Source organism: Trachurus trachurus, assembly GCF_905171665.1.
Source record: "Trachurus trachurus genome assembly, chromosome: 7".
NCBI lineage: Eukaryota > Metazoa > Chordata > Actinopteri > Carangiformes > Carangidae > Trachurus > Trachurus trachurus.
In genome coordinates, this window is record NC_139901.1 from 13,615,639 (window position 1) to 13,637,185 (window position 21,547).

At 41.7% G+C, this 21,547-nt stretch overlaps 1 protein-coding gene across 1 annotated transcript in view; it reads right to left on the bottom strand.

Annotated features, from left to right (window-relative positions):
• Nucleotides 1-21,547, bottom strand: part of nphp4 (nephronophthisis 4) — a gene marked incomplete at its 3' end in the record, with an annotated part of 185,112 nt that overhangs the window by 27,874 nt on the left and 135,691 nt on the right. The window contains exons 16-17 of the mRNA XM_083975577.1: nucleotides 12,675-12,835; nucleotides 11,767-11,950 (exon numbers count right to left, since the gene is read on the bottom strand). Coding sequence (XP_083831703.1) covers nucleotides 11,767-11,950; nucleotides 12,675-12,835 — 345 coding nt within the window. The remainder of the gene's footprint in view (nucleotides 1-11,766; nucleotides 11,951-12,674; nucleotides 12,836-21,547) is intronic.

Genomic DNA, 21,547 nt, shown 5'->3' on the forward strand with positions numbered 1-21,547 from the left:
TTATCATCAGTTCTGTTCCTGATCCTCTTCAGGCCAGGAGGATAACAGCTACTGCAACTGTAACACTAGTGCCAACAAAATGACTTGATTTGAGCTCAGCATTTTGTTAATGACACATCAGGAAATTATTTCAACACCACCAGCCAAGTTTATGCTTCAGCACTGAGAATCAAACATAAAACTCAGTCAACCTTCTGTACAGTACATAGTCACTTTTATTTTTTTATTTATTTTTGGCCTCTGCAGCTTCTCCACCTACAGTTTATTTCAGTGATGTATTGAGGGATTTCCTTACAATTTGGCAGTAATGTTCACTTGGACTCAAGAATGAACCAATTCGATTTTGGTGATCAAAGTCCAGAGGTCAAGATCATAGTGACCTCAGAACCTCTCGGTCTTTTGAATGTGGAATCTCAAGACCATCTCAAAAAATATGTCCAGATTTGGTCAACAATGACAATTATTGACCATAATTCACAAAGTCATCCACTAATCATCCACTGTCACATCATAATCGTATCCACAATCTTATCCAGAAACACCATCAGTGCTGTAGCTCAGGAAGGACAAACTGTGATCATGATTCCCGTAACTTCACTGGTTGGTGGATTCAAGGACCATGAGGAGCTCAACTCTAGTTCCTTCTCCGTTCTAGTGCAGTTTGCTGTGGAACCTGTTCTTCTCCAGGGTTTCACGCAGGTGTGAGTTGAAATGCTTTGGTGTGATGGCGCTACATTTTCCAGCATCATTAATTAGTCACGAAGGTACAGTTATCTGTGTTTCTCTCGCTCTGACTCTTTCTATTTAATCACCCCATCTGTGTGAATCCAATTGTGGTTCCACATCTGGGAGTCTGCCACTTATTCAAAAAACAAACCAAACCCCATGTGATGTTAAACAATACTTTTTTTTATTGTACTCTGTGCCAAAGTGAGCATGGTCCAGATTAAACCCTGGCTAAGAACCCTCAAGGCGGGATCGATACATGGAGACAAGCCTACAGCGGTTAATTAGTGGCCTGAAATTGCCGGCGAGGTCTGGACACCGAGAGCTGGCACTGTGTTGGGTGTCATGGTGATGGATGGTTATTGCCAGCCTCCGTCCGGTTTGACTGGGCGCCGGGCGTCAGAGATGCAGTCGCACAATTCAGAACAGAGCTGTTAAACATCAATGGAAACCAGAGGTGGGAGGGTGGTGGGGTGGAGATACGAGGGCTACATCCTCACAGGTCCAACTCTTTTCTCTTTGTAATTTGTATTTCAGCTGTCCTTCACAGTATCCGTTCTGTCATTACAGAGGCTCTGTGCCTTTCATTGAAAGACACAGCTGACAGTTTGTGGTTGAGCTACAAAATTTGGCCTGTTACTATGGTGGCCCTGAAGGCTAAACTCAAAGCAACACATTTAACAGAAAAATAACAAACAAATTCAGAGGAGATTTTCAGCAGTTTGACTAAAATGTAACTGCAAACATTTACAACACAACCAAACACAGAGACAAGCTGAGCCCAGCAGGGACACAGAAGTAGTTTACTTTATGTATTTATTTGTTAATTTTTCAGTTGAATGCTGTCTAATTTTCAAGAGACCTGAACAGACTTTAAACAAACTACAAAATTCCAAATGCACATTTTACAATATATCCAAATGTGTCCCTGCTGCACTCGTCACTTCATTGTGTCCCCATGTCCGTTGGGTTGTGACTATTTGTAGTTCACAAGTTGTCAAAACAATGAAGTTTGCTAATTTGTTTGTTGTTCTCTCTGTTCACATGTGTATTGAGCTCTCCCCTAAGTTTCCAGTCGTGTTTGTTTCCCTTATTGTGAACCTAAATGGCAAAATCATCAGTTTTCTGTCTTTTTAAAGGTAAGTGGATAAGTGAGCACTCCAGGGTGCACTTGTACTAAGACAGTGAATGATGGTCGACGGGTCAATATTAGATTTGCTCCTAACATTAATTCATTCTGTGCAGAGCCTCTGCTGTAGCTGTGGGCAGGTTTTGCTTACACCTGCGTACAATGCCGTCTAATGGAGGTGTGACAGATAATTGCTCACAGAGCCACAACCACAGCAGCAGCAGCAGCAGCAGCAGCCACACACCATCTTCACGAGAGCCTTTTTCAAATACCACAGGTCACAAGACTCGTTTTGTGTTATTTACAGGTAAACTCCAGCCTCCGTGTGAAATCCACTGGATACAATTTACAACAGTCGACTGGAGAAGCAATTAAAACCAAAGTTTACGGCTCTTTAAATTACAATGCACTTTGACACAATGCTCCCATTACTCCCATCACTTTCCTGCCTTCAGAGCATCAACACACACCCAGCTGAGGGGCTTAATTGTAGAGTGAGGACTTGCAGCATTTTCAGAGAGACTCTGGGAAAAACTCATCCAGGCAGCTTCCACATGAAATATGGTGAGTGCAGCAATTAAGTGGCTTTACTGACACCTCAGTGAGCCTGTAGGAGTTGTGTAAAGGGAGCCAAAAGTACTCTCCAAATCTTTTAGAGGCAAACTCCTTCATCAACAAACTGATAATGTGCATCAGCTAAATGAGTAATGGGGAGCTGGTGTTGCCATGCAAACAGACACAGACAGCACAGTTCTGCAGATTAATGGGTGAGGTGTCTGCCGTCCCTACACATTCCCCTCGCCATCCATCACCCTTCCCCGGCCACACAACTCAGCCCCAATGTATTTGTTGGAGCTATATTTCCCAAATATTACCGTGGAGACATTATTTCTGCTGTCGCACAAACATCTCCGATCAATAACGAAGCAGTGGAGATCTCATTCCGGGGCGCCTCATTACGGCCCTTTCAGCTTTCTTTCTTTTGTGTGTGTCAAGAAAAGCTTTGATGATGGATAGAATTATCCAATGAGCCTGCGAGGACGCGATATGATGAACGCCCCGGTGCTACGTGCTCACAATAAAACAAATGGTCTGACAATGAACCCAATTATGACCCCGTGATTTAATCATTCAATCATTTTAATTAATCGCCTATCACTGGAACCATCATTAGGCTCATCAGATAATACCTACTTTAGTGCTAATCCAGGTTGACGTGGACGTCTTGCTCTTGGTCACATTATCCGTCCCTCACCGCTGCATCACGCAGATGATCCTCACCACCGAAATGTGAGATAACTATCAGGTTTGTGTTGCAGAGAGAGAAAGAGAGAGAGGAGGGCCAGAGTTCTGTCGGCTCCTTTCTCTGTTGTCTATGCAGAGGAGAGTAATTGTGAACAAAGCGCCAGGAGGCTGAACTCTATCAAATTTATTGACTACGTTTCACCGTTGCATGACAATAACCCCCCTCCCCAACCCGCTCTGCACCACCCCCACCTGCCCGCCCTCTTTGCTCCGCTGGCAGTTTCTTGAGGTTAAGGCCAAAACAAACCACTGATTTACTGGCGCTCAGAACAAATGGGAGCAAGCACCAAGGGGATTTCAAAGTAGTCTGCAATATTCGATTTCTCCTGCCTCCCCGTTCCAGGCCACTGACCTTTCAGAATAAGCAGATTCTCTCTCACCTCGGGGCTAAAAGCAAGGTTGATAAAGTCGGGCCTCGATGCGCCGACGGCAAGAGCTTTTAATGAGTGAGACGTACTATATGTGCCGCCTTGGGGGAGTCACCAAGCTAAACTAATTGTAAGGTAAATTTCACTGATATTTAGTTCCACCTGTGGAAGCTCTGGGCAGGATTCTCTCTCCTCTCTCCTGCTGCAACAGCCGCGCTCTCCAGGGCTTATCAGGCCACAGCAGATGAGGAGGTGCTGTGAGGTCTGGAGAAGGTTCTAATCTGTCTTCTCTACAGTGCTGAAGCAGATACATGCTCCCTCTGCGTGTGTGTGTGTGGACAGAGGAAAAAAGGGGACAGCAAGAGAAAGTGAGAGTTAGAGAAAAAGGATACAGACAGGACACAGTCAGCAAAAATGATTTTTATATCACTCGGCTTTTCTCTTCTGCCACATATGGGCCTTTTTACTGCTGGCAAATATCACCAACCTGTCTCCAAACTGGAAATTAAAAGCACTCATTGTTTTCATTTCTGGCAACATCGCTAATATTACCATTTTATGGAGCTAAACTCAAGTGAAGTGTCTGTGTTAAATAGAGTTGGACGATCAACACCTGTTATATAAACTGCCGCAGCCTGGGCTTGGATACAAGTTTGGGTCCAGTCACGGAAATGTAAGTAATTTAAAGTTATTATTAGCCAGAAGTAGCAGCAATTATTTTTTATTCAGGCTGCACTGTGATGAACTCAATTTAAAGTTCCTCTCAACACCATAAAGCCATTTTTGCTCATTGTTTTGGTTTTAGGATTCACAACCTCTGTCCCTGAGGGCTCAGTGATATGCAGCTCAGGAAAACATATGCAAATAAACAAAGTACAAACAAACTCAGAAAACGACATCTTCATCAAGTTGACAACACGTGTGCTGCAAACGCTCAACACACAACAAATGTTTCTGGGGGACATTAAAATGTGAGGCACCTGCTGGTTTTTGTGGGTTCAAGCAGAGTTCAGTTTCCACCCCTCTGTCACATCAAGTCTGGCTACAGAATCAAATCTAAGAAAATGACTAGTCTTTTCTTGCTTCTCGGATTCTTTAGCTTTTATTTCATCCATCTTTTGCTCTCTCTCCATCTGTCATCTATCAATGTTTTATTTGCTTGTCTGTTTCTCTTAGAGAGACGACACAGATAAATCACCATTAACAAGGCATCGGTCAGGCCACACTATCAGCCCCTGGAGCAGCTTTAAGCTTTACATCATAATGACACTGCAGATTATAAAGATTATTCACTGTTCTCTGTGCTTTCTCCATCTTTGGGAGCAACATTAAACTCTGTGTCTGTGTCTCTGCCTCCACTTCCGTCTTCATTTTCACCTCGGAGATCATGTGGATTTACCAGATGAAATCAATAAGGCATCATAGCTTTCCTCCGGATTCACGTCGATCAGCTTCACAAAACGAGCGGGCGGTCGTCACGGTTGGCACACACACACACATGCGCACGCATAGACACACAGCCCTCATCTGCTCCACTTCTCTGTGTGGGTGCGCTTGTTTTGCCTCCTCGAGACCTCATCAAAACCAAACCTAATGTTCTATCCACAATTTCACAACTCTCTATTATTCTGATTTAGCCACTTCCTTTTGTCCTTACAACGCTATTAATAAAAGTTGCTTTGTAGAATGATTGAATGGGCCTGACAGAGTATATCATTACCATTTAATTAATTACTTGTCAATCCCACCTTGTGATAATTAAAAAGGATATCGTTTGGCGTTTCACTCTTTTTCATTTGGAAGTGACAGCCTGCCACTCACTTTTTCCAATAAAGCCTCATTCTGATGGATTCCCAACAGGGCGACGTGAAGACATGATTAATCATACGCATGGCTGAAACATACTGAATTAAAAGAAAAATGCAGAGAGTAGCATGTAGTCAGCACTGCATTGGCACGGTTGGTTAATATGATTATATAACTAATACATTCTTTTTTAGGGTGACTGCGTAACACCACGGCTCACATGGAAAATGCAAAAAAAAAATATTGGCCCTTTCCAAAAGCACTAATTCCATCAGTGCAAGAATAGAGTCATATCACACTCTCCACACTGCAGCTGCCAGAAATCAGTTCAATCACTGCTGCTCTGCTGTTTTGCGCACTGTCAATGAAGCCCAACATTTTCTGCATAAGTCAAGTCAAAGGAAAAGCCGGGCAGGAATGGCAGGGATTAAACCCCTGTGAGTCACAGGATGGCTTTTAAACTAAAGAAAAAAATAGAAGGAGAGATCAAAGTGACTGTAAATATTTAGTGAATGAAAACAGTATTTCTGTTAGAGAAGAGGAGCTCAGGGTAGCAGAGTACTGAATGTTGTATGAGTCTGTGCTGAAAGTTATTAGTGCTGTAAAAATACTGGATCAAACCATATGTTGAATTTATCAAAGCAACGTGCAAACAACAAGGTAAGTCCTCATTTCTATTAGCAGGAAAACAGATTCAAACAGCAGATCAGAAAAAAACTATTGATTTTTACTAAACTAAAATTACAAATGATCAGAGCAACTGCAGCAAATGACAACATTTGTTGGTCAGACCACACTTAATCCTCAAACTCTGCTTCCATTTTAATCTCAACTATACACCTGTAAAGTTTCATGACATCAATATGCAGGTAATGACTGAGAATCTTCCTCTAAAAAAGTGAAGCAGCAGCAGCTGCAGTTCCTCTACTGACCATTAGAGTGTGTTTCCAACAGCGAGTCAGTCCCAATAGACTCCCGTGTTGTTCAACTTTACAGCAGAAATAAACATGTTTACAGTCACAGTTTTGGCCTCTGCAGCTAATTTCCTGTTTGCAGAACTGACATGTTCAGATTTCTTCAAGAATTTAAGTTCTGTATAAATGTGGGCATGGCCTCTTGGTGTGACAGCTGGGTGAGCACGTCTCCAGAACCACAATTTGCCACAATGACGCTAACGACCACTGTTCAAGAATTTGTGGCATTTAACCAATCAACATGATCGCATGATAATAAATGACCAAAAATAAATCAGTACAATCAGTTTAAAAGCTGCTAAGAGCTTCAGCTCATCTTCCTGACCTCCCCTCACCCGCTCACACCCAGCAGCTTCATCTGCTCTGTGACAACACAACCACACTCAGCTCAGACCTGTGTGTGTTTTTTCTCCTTGATTAGTGCTTAGAGAAATTTCCAAAAGAAATGTTACCATTGACTCCAACCTGAAAATCAGGAAAAGTGGGAGTTACAGAGTTCTCATGTGATATCTGTGATTCACTCCACTTGTCTGCGATGCTGCCTCATCACAGCGCCTGTCTGTCCACGCTCTGCTTCACCTGCCCGTCCATACGTCTGCCTGTATGCACGGCTGCACGCCTGCCTGGCACATGTGAGTGATTTGATATTCACACATGCAGGTGTGTATGCGGCCTGTGCTGTGCTGTGCTGTGTGTGTGTGTGTGTGTGTGTGTGTGTGTGTGTGTGTTTCCTTCCATCACATCTCTGTCAAAGTCTTCATACATGCCCACCTCACAGTATGCATCGATAGGAAGCAGTGACAGTTAGTTTCTATGTCGACGATCCTGCTGCAGCCCAGCTTGTCTACTATGGCAGCTAATTAAATGGAGCCAGATAGAAAATACAAGAAGAACAGCTGAAGGAATTATGGCAACAACATGAGTAACTTTATAATATCTCATGTAAGACAGATGGTAATAGGTTGGATGTAACAGGTGAGTGAATGAGATAATGCTAAGGCTAATGCTAATGCCAAATAATTACTACAAAAGGCAGCTATGTGTGGTCTCATAATCTGTCTGAATCATCTTGTGTGTGTTCACAGGATTATACTGCTGAAGATTGATTGAAACTGTTTTAATGACGGTCGTCATGTTTTCAAAATCATCTTATCAACCTTAATGTGCGAGCATCACATCCTCCGCCACCCACAAAATGAGACACTGATTTATTACAGCTTGATGGCAGATGCAGAGGAACACAGTAGATATGGTGGAGGTGAGAGCAGAAAAAAAAAAGATGAGAGAGAGAGGGTGAGAAAGGAGGGTGCGAGGGAAATGGCCGAATGAGAGAAAACAGGAAGACGGTGATAGAGAATGAACCGAGAAGTGTGAGAGCCAGAGAGGCGGCGACGGATGGAAACAGAAACAAAGAAAAGTGCTGGTGAGGCGTCCCGTCCCAAATTGATTCTGACTGTCGGCCGGGCCGCGTGATGGATATCTGAGCCTTGATTGGAATTTACATGCCAGACACACGCCTCCTCCTTCGAGCCTCTGCACACCCAATAACCCAGTGCGCTCTCAACCTGCTGCGAGTGATAAGCACAATGAGAAAGTGCCGGCGTATTTAGCCTCAACAATGGAGCTTTGCAGAGTTTCTGAGGCCCAGAGAATGATGCATTGTTTATGAGCGGGAGTATCGTTTCGGCAGTTGATTAATGGCGAAGCAGCTATCATCAGCTGCCATCACGCCGTGGGGGCACACCAGGCCCAAATTGGATGAGTGGAAGGTAAAGAGGAAAGGTGCTCTGTTGCTAGACGGAGTGGAACTATCGCATCAAGATATTTCTGAGCGCCGGCTCCGTGTTTGCTCTGCAAGTGTGCCCACCTCCACACAACAGGAACTTTAAACAGCAGCAGCAGCGCTAACCCTGGGGATTCGCTGTCATTTCCAAACTCTACACTTCAATAAAAGCAAACAGACAACATTACTTGGTAATCTGAGGCTCCAAAGTGGAATATGACCTGAATATAAAATACTCCTGTAAATATTTCAGCAGTAGAAGGAGATTTGGGTGAAAGTGGATCTTATTTAGAAAGCTTAAATAGATGTATTTCTTCTTTTCCTGCCTTTCCTTGCCTCACATTTACCTTCATGTTTGCTTCGCACCCGCCCTCCTCTCATGCACTCACTCTAAACTCCCTCTGAGTCCCAGTGGGGACACAGGACTAGATTTAGTTTCTCCACAGCAGCATCAGCAACAAGCAGGCACCGATCTAGCTGCTCTGATGAATTCTTACCAAACACTGTTTCGCACTCAAAGCAGGTTTATGAGAATCTCTCCATCAACCAGGCAAGTATCAGGAAACATGGTCCCTGTCTCTGCTTCCTGAGTTACAGCAGTGTTTTATGATGTCACAGTGAAATTGAGTGAAGTCTTTTCATTTAATCTTTATAGACATACTTGAGTTACATTGTGTAAAAAGGAACAATTACATTTCCTGGGCATTCCTGATGTATATAGCTTTCAAAAAATGTTTTTAGATTTTGAGTCTAAGTGAGTGTTTCTCCCAAATTTGAAGAAGTTCCATCAAGGTGTTACTGTGACATTGATTTGATTTGATTTATTTGTCAGTAGAAAAGAGAGAACCTGTGCAGTCCCCACACACTCTGAAAAAAAAGGTGTAGAACAAGAACATGTCCCATCTAAAAAAAAAACTGACGAGGATGACACAGAAAATCCCAAGACTTATTTCCGCTGTGGTCCTCCACCAAGACAATCGGGCTAAGTAATGAAAACATTAACATCAGAAGATACTTGACAGTAATTTACAATACATGTTAAACACAACTTCGCAATAAACATTAAAGTGAAGTGCACACATGAATCACCGAAATGCATGCTGCGGGGTGATGAAGGAAATACTCTACTGCTTTAAGCAATCCATCCACCACCTCTTCACTGCTGCTTTGATGTCTCGTGCTGATTGATTTAAGTAAAGCAGGGAGATTGTTCCACACCAATGCCCGCTGTAGGCAAAGGTGCTTTTCCCTACTGCTGTTCTGAAAGTCATAGTATTCACATTATAAAGGCTTGCCCTGGTCCTGTAATCATGAGTATTGTTAACCAGCCTGAAGTAATCTTTGAAATAAGAGGCTGAGTTATTGAATAGGATATCATGTACTGCTCTACTTTTGAGCATGGACACTTGATCCTCTACCTTCAGCCATCCTATGGTAAGCGATGCATCGTCAGGTGGGGGTGGGGGTGGAGCTTTAGGACCACTCTAATGAGTTTATTCTGGGCAGTTTGTAGTCTGTGTCTTACGTTTTTTGAAATACTGCTAAACCAGCTTGTACAAGTATAATCAAAATGGCTTTGTACTAGAACCGTAGCAAGAATCAGGAGTGTAGCTACGTCTAGATACCTTGATTTTCTGGCAAGGAACTTTGTTTTGGTATGTACTTTTTCTAATACTTGTAGTGACATGTTGCATTGTCAAGTTTACAGCCCAGGTAATTTACACTGCTTTTAGCGGTTATTACAGTTTCTTGAGCTGTGACATGAAAAACGGGATCGTTTCTCGTTTTGAATTTGGAGCCGAACAGTATGGCCTCCGTTTTGCAAAGATAATTTATTGTCAGCTAACGCATATGTTTTCAAGTTCCAAGCTGAGAGTTTTACTCCACTGTTGCTTTTTCTTGGTGTGAAACAAGCAAAGCAGCATCATCGGCATATAAAAAAAAGATGACAAGAACTAGCAACATACAAATCGTTGACATACAGAAGAAAAAACTGAGGTCCTCGCACGCTCCCCTGGGGGACTCCACAATGGACCTCACTAGCATTAGACAGGGTCCCATTCACGTCTACATATTGCTCCCTATCAGTAAGATGGCACTTTATCAGTGTGAGGCTTGTGCTGTCAAAGCCCATGGCCTTCAATTTGTACAGCAATATATCATGGGCAACTGTGTCAAATGCTTTCTGAAGGTCAAGCAACACAATGCTACACCACTTTCCAAAATCAACTTCCTTTCTAATAATGTCTGTAAGGTAGAGCAAGCATGTATCGGTACAGTGACATTTTCTGAACCCGGATTGAAAAATATAGAGGAGATCTGCTTCATGGATGTATTTCTTGATTTGATGACTACCTTTGACAACATGCTCAGAATTGAAACTGGTCTGTAGTTGCCATGCTTGACTTTGCTGCCCTTCTTAAATAGCGGCATCACCCTAGCCTTTTTCCAATCCCAGGGCAGTCCACTTAACTCACTGTAGTTAAATATATAGGTCACATAATGACATATAGGTGCTGCTGCATCCTTTAGGTACCTGGCAGGGATGGTGTCTAAGCCTGTGGCTTTGGATGGATTGAGCTCGGATAGTTCTTTTAAAACATCTGCTTGTGTGACTTTGGATATGCTAAATGACTCTGGCTGAATGCCTTAGGATTTGACTTGATCTTCATTGTACCTTCCGTCTTGAGGCAATGGACGTGCAAAAGGGATTAAGACTATCAGCGACCTGCGCTTTATCAGAAAGAAAGAAAGAAAGAAAGAAAGAAAGAAAGAAAGAAAGAAAGAAAGAAAGAAAGACGCCTAATTGGTTGAGGGACTTCCAGAGTTTTTTTTTGGATCACCCGCATTCTCTTGATTTTTTTCCAGGAATTAGGTCTCCTTGGCCAAGTCAACTTTTTGCCTCACTTGATTTCTGAGGGACTTGTATTGACTAAAGAGAGCTGTGTCGCAACTTTTGTTGTATTCTCTAAATAATTTGTTCCTTTGAATAATTAATGTGAGAATGCCGTGATTCATCCAGGGTTCTGTTTTTTGTTTGATTCTCACTACTTTAGTTTGGACAATCTTATTGATCGCTTTGAGAAAATTTATTTTGAAAAAACCCCAGGCGCTATCTACATTTGTACAGGATAAGAGTGGTTCCCAGTCAGTCAATTTGAGCTCTTCCTTTAATGACTCTGAGGAGTAATTTTTAAGATACCTAATTTTGAAAGAATTGCGTGCACAAGAAAGACAGACTGATGATCCAAACTGGCTGTTGCGTGCCCAGAGACAAAAAACCATGAAGTATTTTGTACTCATTCATTAGTCCATAATACAATGAATAATATTCAAACTTTCTGTATGCACTGTGTATAAATACATTTCGACGACCCAAAAACTGTTGATCATGGTAGTTTATACATAACAAAATGTCCCCTGATGACATGTCAAAACACCAGTTTCATTTTCAGGTGAAAAATCCAGAAGACACCAGCTGTCAGAGCTCAGGATATTTGTTTGATTTATGCCTGCAGAAAAGTTATTATCACTCAATTGAATCTGATGCAGTAGCGCACTCCCGGCATTTCCCTTTGATTGCATTACAGTGTTTATTAGGGATGATACTCTGTGCTGATGTAATCTGTTAACTGCTTCAACTGTTCAGTGGAAAATAATCCTGTCTGTACTTACCAATGTTTCCTGTTCGGATGTGCAGTCGGCCCCTGACGATGGTGTGGACCGTCATGGGGCCCACGGCCGAGTGTCGGCCCAGACCTGTGCTCGTCAGCAGGGTGTCCTCCCCAACGTAGTCGGTGGTCAGCACCTCCACCTCATGAAGAGCCTGCACAGCCGGTTTACCCTGACGCAACATGTACTGAGGAGTTAAGGACAGAAGGCGCATGTGAATACAAACACACCTAATGGAGACGAGGAAGGAAACAACAAAACAAAGAGTAGTAAGAAAATGAAACCACTCAGGAGCTGTCAGAGTTTGAGTTGCAGCTAAATAGATGAGGTCAAGTTCAAACAACGGCTCCTTGCCTACTTGTAAATTCAATTCTTTCTCATTAAATGCTTTACAGATTTCACATAATTGCAAAACAAATCAATTCCACATCAAGGTTGGTGCGAGAGTTTCTGTCCAATTAATGAACAGCAGAACGCAAGAACTTGAAATGTAAAAAGCTTTAATCCATGGTTTGTTTTTCTGTAGAGGTTAAAACAGAAGGAAAAGTTGGTGACTGGTCAGGAGTCGGAGCATGTTTTCAGAGCATAACTTAAATTCTTATGCTCTGAAAACATGCTCAGACTCAAGAGATTAATCTTTTTTTATTAACATTTATGAAATGTGTGTTTTTTGTTTTCCCCACACCTAGTTTGTGCAGTGAGCTGTTTTTATATGTGATATTCTATCATCATTCATCTCTGCAGCAGCAGGATCACTCTTCTTGTGAATGTGAAACTGCTCCATTAAGCCAGGATAAATGATATGTCAGGAGTTGACAATGTACTTGTAATCAGAACATGTCTCTCTGTTTGGGTCCATGTTAATAATCACATCCTTATCAGAGTCACCTCAGGTCAACCTCAGTCTTTACCTTGAGCTCGATGGCGGTGGAGCCGATGAGCAGCAGCGAGTCGCTGTCCCAGATGTCGATGTGCATGGTATGAAGGGCGAGGTAGCGAAGGAACCAGCGCCTCTCTCCAGGCCTCAGGAAACTGTCGTCCACTCTGAACTGCACCTGCAGACCTGGAGCGGCTGAGAGAGGGAGGAGGAGACCACACATCAGTCACACTACACTGGTAAACCTAAGATCAGGTTATTATTTTTGTTAAATATCTTAAATGGACTTTTTCAGGGAGGAAACAAAGATAGAGAAACTCAATGACTTGATCACAGTTTGGTTCCCGGACTAACCAATGTCTGAACACACAAACAGAAACAAGCAGTGTGCAGGGCCATGTCACACATATCATCATCATATCAGAATCAGAATCAAACACAATGTAGATGAATAAGAAAATGAGGAAGGTCTTCCCTAGATACCACATCTGATTCTTTTATTCCCATCCAGCACAGCATCACTGACAATGAGGTCGCTCATGTGAGTCTGAAGTTTCCTCTTCTGGTCTAAGCTGTGCATCTGGGGCTCAGGGCAGATATCAAGTATTGATCATAGTCAATCCCCTAGGTCTAGACACAATAAATAAAATTCACTCTCAACATTGCTCTTCATACATAGTTTAGATTTATTATCAGGTGATGATTTGATTCTTTCTTCTCACCCAGTTGGGTTTAACAATGGAGGAAGAATCATAATATCTGTTACCAGATCTAAACCAGTGCAACATTTGGGTCTGATGATTGTGAACTACTGTACAATAACCATGGAGCATGGGGCCATTTCACAGAATCAGCAGCACCCTGGGGGTTCCCATAATTCAAGATGATAATGGCGCCTAGCGCACTCCTGAGAAAAAACCTCTAGAGTGATTTGATGAACAGCGGGATAAAGTCATGACTTTAATCAACAGATCCACAGTCACTTCTGGACCTATAAGAGGAGCACATTTCTCCTCATCACTGAGAAAACTCTGGTTTCCCTCTCAGAGAAAAAAACACCACACGCACAGTTTGACAGTGAGGTTGTTCTGAGGACAACGGGACGCTGGAAATCTCATTACACATTTAGTACCTTCGCTATTTATTCTGTCCACCACTCCTGTGAGGTGACACGCAGAGATGTGCACAGCAGTCTTTTCATTTTGAAGAAATCAATTTAAAGAAAAAGACCAAATTGAATTTGAGGATGTAAAACAAGTTCACTGTGATTCTGAATTGTCCTCCAACCTGAAGAAGCTCAAACGAAACCAACTCCAACTCAGCTGGTGAGTGGGCACGCCCAACCTGCAGCAGCATCTTAACATTACCGTGCGTGTGAGTGTTGACGGTGTGAGTGTGCATATGCGTGCTGACTGGATAACCAGAATCCCCCACCCCACAGTATCTCTGGCTCAGCATCAAAGCCTCCGTGCCTTCTTTATTCCTCTCGGCTGACGGTGGCGAGGAGCCGGTGGCTGCAGGGAGGTGGAGTAATGAGGACTTGGTGACGACCCCGCTGTGTTAAAGAGACCAGTGAGCCCCTCTCACTATCCCTACAGGAACTGAAGGAAAACTCTTCTCTTTTCTCTGGCTGTGCTGCCATGAAGCACACATGCAGACAGACAGCCTGTATGCTGCATGTGGGTGTTCAGGTTCTTCCATTTCAAGTACAAAATTGTTTTGATGGCAAATACCAACAACTATGGCTCATGTTAAGGCTCAGACTAAATGTAGCTTCACAACTAGAATCCTTTACATCACAGATCAGATCTATTTAAATTCATATTTTTAGCAGCTGTAGATAAAATGTGTCACTTGTAATTTGTTGATTGTGTGGCTGGTGCTTATGTGTATTTATTTATTTATTAAAATAATGTAAAGGCACTCGAGTCCAAGACAAATTTCCCTGCGAGAACAATAAAAAGGATATTCTAAAGAAAAAAAAAGAAAAAAAAGATTTCTTTACTTTCATGAGGAAAATTCAGTAAGCGGACCTTTGAGTTTATTCAATTAATATGATCATCTATGTAGATCACTTTATGATAAACTAAAATATCACTATGAATATATAGAAATATAAGTGAAGAATGAATTAAAAACACAAAACTTAATGTGTCAGATGATATAATGTGGTGATGTTACATCTGATTGTGCGTTCAGGTCACCAGGAGTGAGCTGCAGCTCTTTCACTGTGTTACAGCTGAGCTAAGATACAGTGAAGGTTTCACAGACTGCTGAATAAAATCCACCCACACTACAAAATGTTTTTTTCTGAGACATAATATATGAAACGGGGCGAAAACATATCAACCACCAAAATTTCCATTTTACTGCTTACAATGCAAACAACAGTGACAACAGGAGATTTTGAATCACCCTCTGAAACGTGTGGAAGGAGACAAAGAGCAGAGCTGTCTTGATATTTCTGTGCAGCCTCTGATCTCCTTTTCCTTTAACCTAACTCATGCAAACTCCTCCACCTCCATCCTCCCTCCCTCCTCCCCAACCACCCGCCAACTCTCTCCACTTGGACCATTAATTCTCCCAGCATGCTCTGGGCTTGTGTGCAGTGGACGAGTGGCAAAGAGAGCACAGAGGGAGAGAGAGAGAGAGAGAGAGAGTGTGCTGTGTGTGTTTTCGTGCTCACGAGTGGGGAAGAGCTGACAGATCAGGCCCAAGGGTTGTGTGTGTCTGCGTGTGTAGGTCTGTAGATGAGGAGGGAGCACTGAGCACCGAGCACCGAGCACCCCCCCCCCCCCCCCCCCCCATTCACACACACATACACACACAACCCTGGATGGCCTGCCTCATGTGCACACAGCAGGGCGAGGAGGCAGAAAATCCTGCCGGGCATCAACAGTTATGGACGACGCTGCCGAGCCTCGAGGACGCAGAGACAATAGGGGGACAGATGCAAACCAGAGCGTCACCAGGGAGGACGGCTACGTTCACCAGAAACGGAAAAACACAGTCCTGTTACTTCAGGCGTCTCAGTGCAACAACAGGATGTCTCTACTTCACCTTTTTTTGATTGACGTGGTTTATTCCATTAGGTTATGATGCATTTAATGGAGACTGATAAGAGCAGTTAGCAGCAGCTACACAAAAACAACTGGAAGTGATGATGTCACTGTAGAACCACAACATCTGGAGCGCAAAGAGGCTGGAGCAGACGTCCAGCAGCCGATCACTACCTACACTTACCTTAGTTGTTAGTCTAACCATGATTTACTGTAACAAAATGATTTACAAGAAAACATTAAACTGAGGACAAACAAAAATAAAAAGATTTAAACAGTTTAAAGATATTAAAACTTAATGCAATCATTCCCTGAACTAGGGCTGTGTAATTAATTGCAATATGGCCAGGTGTAATATCCAAATTGCAGTTGCTGCTTTAATTTTTTTTTTTTTTTTATAAAGGTAAACATTTAAAAAAATATTTTCACCTTTACACCATGTCTTCATACTGTCTTAGTTCTTAGTTCTATGATCTGTTGATTTAACTGTCCATTAATCACTAGGAGCGCCTTTGCCTTTGTTTTTTTCTATTTTTTTTTAACAACAAATCAAAGCTTTAAAAAAACAAGTCATACCTAGCAACGAGGTCAACCACACCTCCTTACTAAGATAAAGGTTTCTGTCCCTTCCTTGCTCAGAGTCCTGAATCTCTCCTCAGCTCAGATTCCTTGCTAGGGGTTTTTAGGCTTAGTTAGTTAGGAGCTCTCTGAGGGGAACCAATAATCTTTGTGAATACGGCCTCAGGTCAAATAAGAACATTGTGTGTGTGTGGTCTAGTTTCACGAAGACAGACTTCAACTAAAGTCTAAATTCTATTGCAAGATGGACTGTGGTTGCAAGGACTTCTGGGTAAATTATGACTTTTTCCTTCATACTAAAACCGGCCAAGAGGACAACCACATCCCACTGCTGAGCTCTGTTTACCTCAGTGGAACGTGTTTGTCATCAGGAACAAGTCAACAATTACAGAACATTTTTCTTTTTAAAAAAATCTGCTGCTGTCTCTGAAAAATCTGTCTCTTCTATTTACTCTCCCCACAACATTGTTAGTAAACCACAAATTATAAGTTAGGTTCTACAGTTTTTTTTTTTTTTTGTCATAGATTGTTGCCATGGTAACAGTAGTCCAAGGCCTGAGTTAGCTTGGGGGATGAGGCGACTTCTGGCTGCTGGAGTGCTTCTTTAATTTAGAGAACGTTTTGTTTAATGTATGAAGGTGTAATGTAGATGCATCACATGTAAAGTATAAGATAGAATTCAAATGAATACTGTAGGTGTTTCCCAGGTGGTGTTTTTCATGTTTTTACTGAACAGATGATGGTGGTGAAGGATATTTCACTGACTTTGCATGAGCTCTGGTCACAGGTCAACAAAGCACCTGGAGGATTATAGTTTATTTAAAAAGCTGCATCCATGTGAGTTAAATCATTGTAGTTGAGGTTTTCTAACACCAATTATAGAAAGTGCTGGGCTGAGAGAAACAGGAAAACAGAGGAGTGGAGATCCTGAAAAGGCCTGAGACACTGCAGACATGTTCATTTGATGCACACGTTGCTAGTTAGCTGTACAAACTGGTGTTTACTTTTTATCTGAATTCACCTTAAAAGCTGCAACAAAGCCAACTGTTAAATCACAGACATGTCAGTCAAGCAGAGTCTGTCCACGCCCACTCAGTCCGGGGAAGAGCTCTGATCAGGCGGAGAATATAAACAGCTGTGTGGGTGGACCCCGGCTGTTTACTGGAATATTCTCATCTCTGGCAAATAATTGCCAAGAATAACACGGTTCACATTATTGATCTGTTGTTACCATTAGATACTGAGAACGTCCAGTTTGGCCCAGTGTTGGGTTTAAAATACACTCCTCTCTTGTTCTGGCTTCAAAATATTGATTATTATTAAACAAGAGGCAGAAAACTGCACATGTGACTTCTTTAGATTTTTCTTAGCTGCAGTTTAAGCATTTGCTCATGATTATAAAAATGTTGCACCAGCTGCAGAAACAGTCTGTGTTTGAGGTTTAAGTGAGTGAAGGAGCTGACTGTCTTCTGGTCTATGTATCAATATATAATAAGAGACTTTGGAAAAACACAAAATATTAAACACTTGGAAAATGTGCACATTTGGGAGCTTAATTTTCTAAATTACACCTCAACACAACTCAGAGCACAAGAGAAAGTTTGGATTTCCCTCTGAATATTTCACATTTCACATTTTTCATATATCACTTCCTGTTTCCTGTCAGTAAAACAGACTCAGCAAAAGTTAATCTGAGCATACATCAGATCTGGGGTCTGATCCTCGTCTGCACCCACATGTGACATGTGACATAAAATCGGATCAAGTGTAGCCATGAAACTGACTGGATGGCTGCACTGAAACGCTTCTTTTCTGGCTCCTAATGAGAGCATGAAGAGACATGAAAGCGTCGTCCACCCACGGCCTAAAACGGGTTTAGGAATTCAATGGGCTTGTGGGGAACTTCCACCCAGCAGGACACAGAATCACAACGCTGAATTACTGCAGCAGCTTTGAAGCTCAAAGTCAGATTACATATTCTCTCTCAACCTCGGTCTACGACTTCACACACACATACATACATGCACACACACACACACACACAGTGAATGTTGAGAACGCAGTCAGTGGATCATTGATCTCGTACAATACTTGAATAGTTCATATCTTGATAGATCAGTGCAGAGCAGCTACTGTCCAGTGTTTTACATTAACACTGTTTGCTGAATTGAAAAAGAGAAATTAAATGAGGTCTCTGTAAAATGTGGACGTGGTGTCACTGTATTAACTGACTGAAGGTAATTCAATTAAAAACAGTTATGAAGTGGATGTAAAACGGTTGATATGATTAAAGTGCAGGTTCTAAAATGTACAACAACACAGGTTCATTTTCCAGGCTTGTTGGTTCATATAATCCATAATAAATTATAAATTTACATTATGGACAGGAAACTTGGGGATTTCAAATATTAAAACCGGTGTGAATGCTAATGAATCTGTAACCATCAGTGTTGACATGATGTGTATGCAAATTGCATAAAAATCAAATTGGGCTTTCGTCCTTTTAATAATTTTTTTCATTTATTCCATTTACATTTTCCAGTGCTGCACAGAGGCCATTTTGATTATAAGAGTTAAAAATGTTCCAACAATGTCACAAATGTTTGGGCCATATCTGAAGGATAATTGTAAAAATGTGTTTGTGTTTCTGTAAATATAAGGAATGTTGCCCAAATGTTATCAGTGCTTTTTACCCCCTAATGTCGGCACTGACCCCAAAAATTCCAAATCTGTTGGGACCCCAGAAAGCATAGTAAATATACTAGAACATAATAGAAACATGTAAAGATACTGGCAAAAACTAAACTGTGAACTTGACGAGCAAAATATACTTGTAAATAAAAAAAATGCATCTTTGAAAATCAAGATGAAAAGAAAACTGGTAATCGTAGAGATGTTTGAGATATTTTAGAGGGTTAAAAAATGCTAAACCAGGATAATGAACGGGCTGACCACATGTCAGCATGGCCACTGTCAGCTTGGTAGAATACGGACATTAGTATCTCAGAAACAATATAATGTCCTGAAGACTTTAAGGTCATGGATCAGAAAAATCAACATCTTGATTTTCTCTCTATTCCCCCATCTTGCTTTAAAACCTCACCTCTCTCTCTTTCTCTCGTTTAGCTGGATCAGAGGATATGTAGCTCAGATGAGGATTTTCAGGATCAATCAGCGCCACTTAAGAATCGTTTCAGAAGAAAGGGGTTTATGAGGAGGAGTGGATCACAGAGGAGTCCGGTGGTCTGATGAAATCTCAAAAACTGAATTTCTTAACAGAGCTGAATCAAAAGGAGCTCATCTCCAGGGTCACCTGTTGCACTTAATTCTCATCTGTTCGACCTGCTGCCAAATCATCGATACAGAAACGTCACCAAGGATGTTCCAGTAAAAAGAAAGAAGACCACCAGCCCCCTCTCCTCACTCTCTCTAAGTCACGTCCCTCTTGGCAGCCTACTGACATGGGGATTATCAACAATGTCATTTCACAAATAAAAACCTTGATATTCTTTCTGTCATCCAAGGGGCTCAGTAGGCTATGTCAACTCAAACAGACACTAGCATTGAAACTATAAAACCAGTGCTGACTCTACTGTTGTTACTGTAGGTACTGGATGTGAACACTGGACCTTCTCTCTCTGAGTGAAGACCTGTCCTGTTACTATCCACTTTGACCGCACATGTGTTTATATTCCTGTGGTTTCCTGTGATATGGAAATGTTTCATTTATATTTAAGAGGTGATTACATGCACTGTTAGTGTTTCATCTGAGTGAATATCTGAGCGTTGGATTTTCATCATTTCTTCTTATCTTTATAGAGTGAGAAATAACCTGTGCATGTATGTGTGTATCTTCTTTGGAACAATACAGTTCTTCTAAATCTAAATCCCATTCAAGGCAACAAGGCAGACTCTAAAATATGTGTATTACTGCAGGGCCAACCAATGTGGCAATGATAACATGGTGGTTTTAAGAAAGCATCCTGCTCTGGTGAAGGAAAATACGCATTCTTCAAATTAAAAGCCTGAGATTCTCCAGAGCAGCATGTGGCCAGAGCTCACTTTGTTAGAAAGAGCTCTGCATCCTTGTCACAGACTGAGACATGACAGGACTGAACAAGAAGTGGAGGACAAAAAACAAAAATAAACAAAACAAAACATTGGTGCCTTTATGTTTTCTGAAAGCTGCACCAACAGCTCTTCTCAGCAGTGAAGCATGTAGCAGACAGAATGGCCTCAGGGCACGGAGATGCACAAGTCTTCCCCCAAAAAAGAAATGCAATTCAATCAGCTCTGTTCTATACATTTTACAGAGGGACATAATTGGACCTGTTTGTGCTTAACACGGCCTCAAAATGAGTCCAAACAAAGCAAAAGAAAGGCTGAAACTCTGTAACAGGAGAGGTTACTTGTATTGATGATTCTCAGAATTTAATTACAAAGTCAAAACAATGGACCTTACACAGCAACCTCACTGATGTGAGCACAGTGATACAATAAGTGAACTGCTCTTGAAGCTGGAACAGTCAATATTCCTTTGCAAGGGTCCAGGTTGTAACTTTACGACTATGATTATTGCAATTAATAACATGGATTTAACACGTCACAGGAAGAACTGCGACATCTGTGAAAAAGTTGTGTAAAAAGCCTGTTGTTGCTCCACGGGGAGCAGCAGCAGGTCTGAGAGACATCCTAAAGAGATGTCTCTGTGGTAATTAAGCTAAAACAGTAGGTTTGAAAACAATAAAGAAAATAGACACTGTCATTAGGTGACCTGAATGAAGTGAAACCAGACTAGAGAGAATAAATCAACGATGCTAAGCTGATGAAGAGCAGTGTGTTTGTCTCCTTGTCCATTGTTGGGATAAAATCATTAAAATGTTTAGAAGTGGCAGTGGCACAGAAGTCAGTAACTCAGCAAAACAATAATATTGGTCTATAGATACAATATCTATAGTTTGAATGCATTAGCTAAAAGTATGCTACACTGGTCTGAACAAGTTTAACTTTATTTGTGAGAAGGGGCCATTTTTTCTCTCTGTAATGTTTGTATAAAATCATGCATGCCAACAGCTTCTCCATGATGTCTCTACAGCTCCATACCTATCCAGGTATTTGTACATGTGTAATGTGATTATACAGTAGGTCCTTGTCTTCTTGATTGGCTGACACCGATGTGTTGTTACTAAAGCTCCAGAGAGAGGCCTGAGAGAGGAGATGTAAAACTACCCTGAGATGGTTGTTATATCTTCTTATGGATCAACACTTA